This window comes from Arachis ipaensis, chromosome B08 (assembly GCF_000816755.2).
Source record: "Arachis ipaensis cultivar K30076 chromosome B08, Araip1.1, whole genome shotgun sequence".
NCBI classification, from domain to species: Eukaryota; Viridiplantae; Streptophyta; class Magnoliopsida; order Fabales; family Fabaceae; genus Arachis; species Arachis ipaensis.
The window spans coordinates 48,266,158-48,273,675 of record NC_029792.2 but is presented as its reverse complement, the minus strand read 5'-3'; the positions used below and the strand labels follow the sequence as shown (position 1 = coordinate 48,273,675).

The 7,518-nt window shown below is 37.3% G+C and overlaps 1 protein-coding gene across 2 annotated transcripts; it reads left to right on the top strand.

Moving 5' to 3' along the window:
- On the top strand, positions 1,020–2,265 carry LOC110265893. 2 transcript variants are annotated; one of them, XM_021109431.1, is made up of 2 exons: positions 1,020–1,396; positions 1,883–2,265. In XM_021109431.1, the coding sequence occupies exons 1-2, from the start codon at positions 1,140–1,142 to the stop codon at positions 1,956–1,958; spliced, it is 333 nt and encodes a 110-aa protein (XP_020965090.1). In that variant the 5' UTR covers positions 1,020–1,139; the 3' UTR covers positions 1,959–2,265. The 2 variants fall into 2 exon arrangements, with proteins under 2 accessions (XP_020965090.1, XP_020965091.1); XM_021109432.1 differs by having other exon boundaries at positions 1,021–1,392.

The following is a 7,518-nucleotide window of genomic DNA, read 5'->3' as shown; positions in this document are numbered from 1 at the left end:
AAATAAACATTCTATTTATATTTATATTTCTTAAACTTAGAAAATTTAAAATTTAAAAATAAACTCTCCTATTTCACACTAAAAAATAAGAATTTATAAAATAAAAAGTAAAAAAAATCGAAGTGAATATTTTATTTATCATTATCTAGTGTAAAATAAGAGATTTCATTTTAAATTTTAAATTTTTATACTAAAATATAACTCAATCTTATATACTTTACATCAAATATAATACAAAAATTTAATTTAATTTAATTTAATTTAATTTTAATCTTTTAATTTCTATCTCTTAATTTTAGTCTATTTTTCAAATGCACACTAAAGATACAAGAGTTTCTTGAACCAAAAACAAGTCAAGAGCTTGGGATAGCTATTATCTAATCAGTATAACTAATAATCAATTTACCTAATTTTGTTTTTGGTGACTCATCAATTTACCTAGTTAGCATCAAGTCATCAACTTAACATAAATAATTTATCTAAACCTAAATTAAAACTGGAAAAACTACTCATGAATAATTATTAATTAATAAAAAATGTTAAAAAATTATCAAAAATTATTATTTTAATCTAATAGTTAATTATTAATATTTAAAAAATAAATTAAAATATATTATTAAATTACTAAACTAAAAAAATTAAATTAATAATTAAAAATAAAAAAATAATAACTAAAAATAATTAATTTTGATGATTATCTAATATTTTTTATTAATAAATAACAATGAAAACTAATAAAAAAACACTCACCTACAAAGACAAAAACGGAGTAAGCCATGGAGCAATTTCGAAACAGAGTTAACAAATCCGACTCAACCCGCCCATTTCGACGGAAATCCGGTCCTCGATCACTTGGCCGGATCGAACCATTTGTTGAAATGTTCCTACACTAGACTCAGAGAAACCTGGGTTGAACCCCAGTTTTGTTAGGAACCGGTGACCTGGACGGTTTATAAAACCCAGACCAGGTCATGTGTTTTTTTATTTCTTTTGTTGAAGGAAAAAAAAACAGTGGACGACTTGGTTTCAGTGACTGCTGGAATCCTAATCTATAATCACATATCCCTCTCATCCATAGTCTATAGGCTCGCACTCAACATCTCTGTCACTCTCAATCTCTCTCTCTCTCTCTCTCTGGAATGTCTCTCAGTCTCTCGAACTCTCTCTTCTTCAATCACACTCGCCGGCGTCTCGTCGTGGTTCGTGTGTCGCTTCCTTCTCTTGGCTCGTCGTCGCCGGCGCAGAAGCAACGCAACCAGCAGCTGGCGCTCGCCGTCTTCTTCCTTCGGCGCCTTCCCTGGGCTCGTCCTCGCTCATCATCTTTTGGCTTCGGGGCCTCGCCGTCGCTTCCTTCTTGCCGGTCTCGTAGCCGAGTCTCCGTGGATCCTGGTGGTTGGTGAATCCTCTTAACCCCTGTTCTCTCTTTTTCGAGTTTTTCCTATTCTAATTGGATCAGTAAAATACATTTTTTCTTTTTCTAAATCCTGTGTTTATTTTTTTGCTTTGAAGGGAGTTAGATTTTGTCATATATGAGGCTAGGATTCTAGGAAGTATGGTATAAAGTTGATACTGAATTTAGGAAGTATGGTATAAAGCTGATATTGAGTTTAGGAAGTATAGTATACAGCTGATATTGAGTATGTATGGACTGATTTCTAAATTCAACAAATTAGTTGAATTGTGAATTACTCATGGTGTAGAGTTTTTGACTTGGATGTCTAAATCTGAGTCTTAGTCGCCCTTTAAAAAGAGCCAAGCTGTAGTCTTAATTATGAACAATTTTTTTGCCTTTTAATCATGTATGGAATATTGCCTCCATCTTGACCACATAATCACATTCGAAGAAATTTATAAATTTCATGTATGTGAAACATGTCCCCAGGCAGCAAAAGACAACAGAAAATATAATGGATAATGACTTGGGATTAAAAAGATCAGAACAGATAAGGTTAATATAGCATATATAACGAGATTTATAAATTAGTTGAATTTATGTTTTGCTAAGTTGATTTTAGTATTGGATTGTTTTAGTTAGTTTATTGGCCTCAAAGAGAGCTCCAGAGCTTCCAAAAATATTTAAAAAATTACCCCAGTTTATTTTGTTGTATTCACCAATGAGCAACAATAGTTTTTAAAATTATTTTTAAATCCCATACTTAATTAAATCAGTTAATTGCACCGAAATCGTTGTGTGAATCACGACGTCAAAAACACGGACATCTTTTGCCCTCATCCTTGCCCCCAATCCAAAAACGAACATTTTTTTTGCTTATTTTTATGATTCTATGAATGGAACAATGCTTTGGCTATTAGAGTGTCTTAGTTTCTTTAATTATATCCAAATTGTTAGTGTTGCAAGTGTGAGGAGTGTTGAAGTTAGTCCCACATCAGAGAAAGCATGGAAGAGTGAGGAGTTTATAAGATGAGAGACCCATTAACTTGACACCTTAAGGTTTTGAGTTGGATGTGGTGTCTTCTCATCTTATGTTCTCTCACTTGATTCCTCCCCGAATTCTCCCCGGTTGTTGAGAGCTCCCCACGGTTGGCCCAACAAGTGGTATCAGAGCCGATGGTTTAATCGGTCTGGTTTTAAAGGGTATTCAAGGTGAAGCATCGAAAGTCTTCCCGGCAAAGGTGGTCCGGGCGGCGTGTCCCGCGGTGTTTTGCGGCGGTGTGATGGACGAATACTCGTGGTGGTGGAGGAGCTAGAAAGAGGGGGAGTTGGTGCTTGATGTGGAGGCTCACACTTGAGGGGGAGATTGTTAGTGTTGCAAGTGTGAGGAGTGTTGAAGTTAGTCCCACATCAGAGAAAGCATGGAAGAGTGAGGAGTTTATAAGATGAGAGACCCATTAACTTGACACCTTAAGGTTTTGAGTTGGATGGGGTGTCTTCTCATCTTGTGTTCTCTCACTTGATTCCTCCCCGAATTCTCCTCGGTTGTCGAGAGCTCCTCACTTGAGATGATATTTTGATTGTGGGCAAGAATGCTTTGAGGATTAATGAGTTGAAGAAACAGTTGAGTAAGTTCTTTGCTATGAAGGACTTGGGTCCTGCCAAACAAATTTTGGACATGACTATTACTCGTTATAGATATTCCAAGAAGCTTTATTTGTCACAGGAGAAGTACATAAAGAAGGTGCTTCAAAGGTTTGGCATGAATGATGCCAAATGTGTTGCTAGTTCTTTTGCTCCTCATTTTAAGTTGAGTACCAAGCAGTGTCCAACCACTGATGAGGATAAACAAGCAATGGATGAAATTCCTTATGCCTCAGCTGTTGGAAGCTTGATGTATGCTATGGTGTGTACTAGACCAGACATTGCTCATGCAGTTGGTACTGTGAGTCGTTTTCTCTCTAATCCAGGTAAAGAACATTGGAATGCTGTTAAATGGATTATGAGATATCTCAAAGGTACAACTAACTTGAGTTTGAGTTTTGGTGGTGAGAAACTTTTGCTAGTTGGCTTTACTGATGCAGACATGGCAGGAGATATTGATTCTCGAAAGTCTACTTCAGGTTATTTGGTCAAGTTTGCAGGGGGAGCTATTTCATGCCAGTCAAGGCTACAAAAGTGTGTTGCACTTTCTACCACAGAGGCAGAGTTTATTGCAACAACTGAAGCATGTAAAGAGTTGTTGTGGATGAAGAAGTTTCTTGCAGCACTTGGTTTTAAGCAAGACCGTTATGTGTTGTTGTGTGATAGCCAAAGTGCTATTCATCTTGCCAAGAATTCTACTTTTCATCCAAGATCTAAACATATTGATATTAGGTATCACTGGATACGAGATGTGTTAGATTCAAAGTTGTTGGAACTTGAGAAAGTTCACACTGATGACAATGGTGCTGATATGATGACAAAAGCATTGTCAAGAGAAAAGTTTGAAACATGTTGTTTGATCGCCGGAATGGCGAGAGCCTCCACCTAGTCGAGAAGGGGGAGATTTGTTGGGTTTTTCTCTCCTTTGTGAGGCCCAAGCCCAACATTTTAGGGGTGTATTCTTGCACCCTAGTTTCACAACCCTAGTTCAGATTTTGGGGGTCATTGAGTGTGAGAGAGAGTAGCCACCAAGTGAGAGAGAAGGGGAAAAACAGAATTTCCATTTTTGTCCAAAGCAGTAAATTTCAAATGGAAGTTTCTCAGTTGTTCCCCGTTGGATCGGCTGAAAATTTAAACTGCATGTTTCTATCATCTTGTTCTTCATTCTGGTCGGTGGAGATGTTGATTGGAGACTTGCAGTGAGAGAAATTGGCTTCGCAAGAGAGAAATTAGGTTTTCCTTTTTTACTAAGAGCAGCAATTTTGGAATGGCAGTTTCTCATTCTTTCACTGTTGGATCGACGTGAAATTTGAACTGTAGATTCTTCACATCTTGTTCTTCATTCTGGACGGTGGAGAAATTAATTGGAGGTCTGCAGAGGGAGAAATTGGCTTCGACAGCAGCTCTATTTTTTTTGGGTATATTTCATCTTCTTGCTTTTCATTTGTGAGCTTTGGTGCTTTGATATTTTGGCTGGTTATATGCACATTTTGTGCTTTGTTTGAGACTCTCTTGTACCTCATTTGATTATAGTGGAGCTATTTCATTGGTCTGGACGACTCGTGGTTTTTACCTCTCACATTGAGGGGGTTTTCCACGTTAAAATCTCAGTATGTTCTTATTATTGCTTTACTTGCTATATTTGCTTGTTATAGTTGCTGCCATATTGTGTTGTGAGTGCTTCCATATTGTTCTTGTGTTGGACATTTGTGTCGTTTCCGCTGCTAGACTCTTTCATACTAGCATCAGAGCTTGTTGGTATTTTTCTGGGCTTGTGATTTTGTGAACAATGGAAGCTAATACTAATACTAGTAGGATGATCACTCTTAATGGTCCTAATTATGATTTGTGGAAGTCAAAAATGAAAAATTTGCTTTATGTCAAGAATTTTCATCAACCAGTTTTTGGTACAGAGAAGTCTAATGATAAATCTGATGATGATTGGACTTTGTTGCATAGACAAGTCTGTGGATATATTAGGCAGTGGATTGACGATAATGTGTTGAACCATATTATTGGAGAGACACATGCTCGGACTCTTTGGATTAAGCTTGAACAGTTGTATACTCGAAAAACTGGGAATAACAAGATGTTTTTGATCAAGCAGTTGTTGGCTTTGAAGTATACAGATGGGACATCAATGACAGATCACTTGAATAATTTCCAAGGAATTATGAATCAGTTATCTTCCATGGGTATCAATTTTGATGAAGAGGTTCAAGGATTGTTACTTCTTGGCTCCTTACCAGACTCGTGGGAAATTCTCAGAATGTCATTGTCCAATTCTGCTCCTGATGGTGTAATCTCTATGGATCTTGCCAAGAGCAGTATTTTGAATGAAGAGATGAGAAGAAAGTCACAAGGTACATCGACTACACATTCAGATGTTCTTGTTTCTGAGTCTAGGGGGAGAAGCAAAAGTCGAGGTCCTAAAGGTAGAGATCAAAGCAGAAGCAAGTCTCGAGGAAAGTATAAGAATATTGAGTGTCATCATTGTGGTCAAAAGGGACATGTGAAGAAATTTTGTTGGCAGCTAAAGAAGGAGAAAGCCAAGGCAAGTAAAAACAAGAGCACAAATAAAGATGATGGTAGCAAGGAAGACAAGGTTAATGTAACTCATGATGATTTTCTTGTTGTTGAGGAATTTGAATCTGTTAACCTTGTTGATAATAGCACTAGTTGGGTGATTGATAGCGGTGCTTCTATTCATGTTACATCTAGGAGGGATTTTTTTACGTCCTATACTCCTAGTGATTTTGGTGATGTAAAAATGGCTCATCAAGGTGTTGCAAAATGTGCCGGTGTTGGACAGGTTTGCTTGGAAACCTCCAACGGTACCAAGTTGACTTTGAAGCGTGTGAAGCATGTTCCAGATATTCGGTTGAACTTACTTTCTGTTGGTAAGTTATGTGATGAAGACTTGGATAGCTCATTCTCTCGTGATAGTTGGAAGCTCACCAAGGGTTCCATGGTTGTTGCTAGAGGTACTCGACACTCTACTCTTTATTTAACTCAAGCAAAGATTGTGAAAGATTTTGTTAATGCTGTTGAGTTTGTTGATGAAACTGATTTATGACATAAGAGATTATGTCATATGAGTGAGAAGGGCATGAATATGTTATCCAAGAGGAATCTTTTATCTGGTTGTAAGGTTGCTTTGCAAAAGTGCAACCATTGTTTTGCTGGGAAATAAAACAGGGTTTCTTTCAAGAGCCACCCACCTTCAAGGAAGTCAGAGATACTTGACTTGGTACATTCTGATGTATGTGGGCCGATGAAGACAAGAACACTTTGAGGGTCTATCTATTTTGTAACCTTTATTGATGATCATTCTAGGAAATTATGGGTTTACACTTTGAAGACCAAAGATCAAGTTTTGAATGTGTTCAAGCAATTTCAAGCTTCTGTTGAAAGAGAAACTGGGAAGAAGTTGAAATGCATTCGTACTGACAATGGTGGTGAGTACTCAGGTCCATTTGATGCTTATTGTAAAGAGCATGGTATAAGACATCAGAAGACTCCTCTGAAGACTCCTCAGTTGAATGGCTTGGCTGAAAGGATGAACAGAACATTGGTTGAAAGAGTTAGGTGCTTATTGTCACAGTTTGGATTGGCAAAATCCTTTTGGGGTGAAGCTTTGAGCACTGTTGTTCATGTCTTGAACCGAACACCATGTGTTCCCTTGCAATTTGAAGTGCCAGAGAAGGTATGGTTAGGTAAAGATGTTTCTTATGATCATTTAAGAGTCTTTGGATATAAAGCTTTTGTTCATATTCCTAAAGATGAGAGATCTAAGCTTGATGTAAAGACTAGGCAATGTATTTTTATTGGCTATGGCATGGATGAGTTTGGTTACAGGTTTTATGATCCTGTTAACAAAAAGGTGATTCGGAGTAGAGATGTTGTCTTTGTTGAGGACCAAACATTGAAGGATGTTGATAATGCTGAGAAGCCAATGGTTCAGCCTAGTGATGATTTTTCTGACTTGGATATTACTCCCTTTATGCCTATGGTAGAAGATGGTAGAGTTGAAGCTCAAAATAATGAGCATGATACAAGTGCAGGTGAAGATGGAACAGTTGATCCAATACTTGATGAAGTTGGTGATGATGATCAAGATGAAGAACCAGCTTTAGAAATTCCTGCAAATGCACTTAGAAGGTCTACAAGAGAGAGAAAGCGTTCGTCTAGGTATTCTCCACATGAGTTTGTTTTGTTGACTGATGGGGGAGAACCTGAATGCTTTGGAGAGTTGAAGATGAAAGCAAAGCTCAATGGCTTGAAGCTATGCAAGAAGAAATGAAGTTCTTGCTTGAGAATAATACCTATGAGTTAGTGAAGCTACCGAAAGGTATGCGAGTTTTGAAAAATAAATGAGTATTCAGAATCAAGAATGAAGAACACAATTCTAAGCCTCGGTATAAGGCTAGATTGGTTGTTAGAGGCTTTAGCCAGAGAAAAGGTGTTGATTATGAGGAGAT

Coding starts and splice junctions, on each gene's coding strand:
- LOC110265893 (XM_021109431.1), top strand. CDS start 1,140: ATGTCTCTCAGTCTCTCGAACTCTCTCTTCTTCAATCACACTCGCCGG. Junction 1,397..1,882: donor TCCGTGGATCCTGGTGGTTG/GTGAATCCTCTT, acceptor ACATGTCCCCAG/GCAGCAAAAGACAACAGAAA.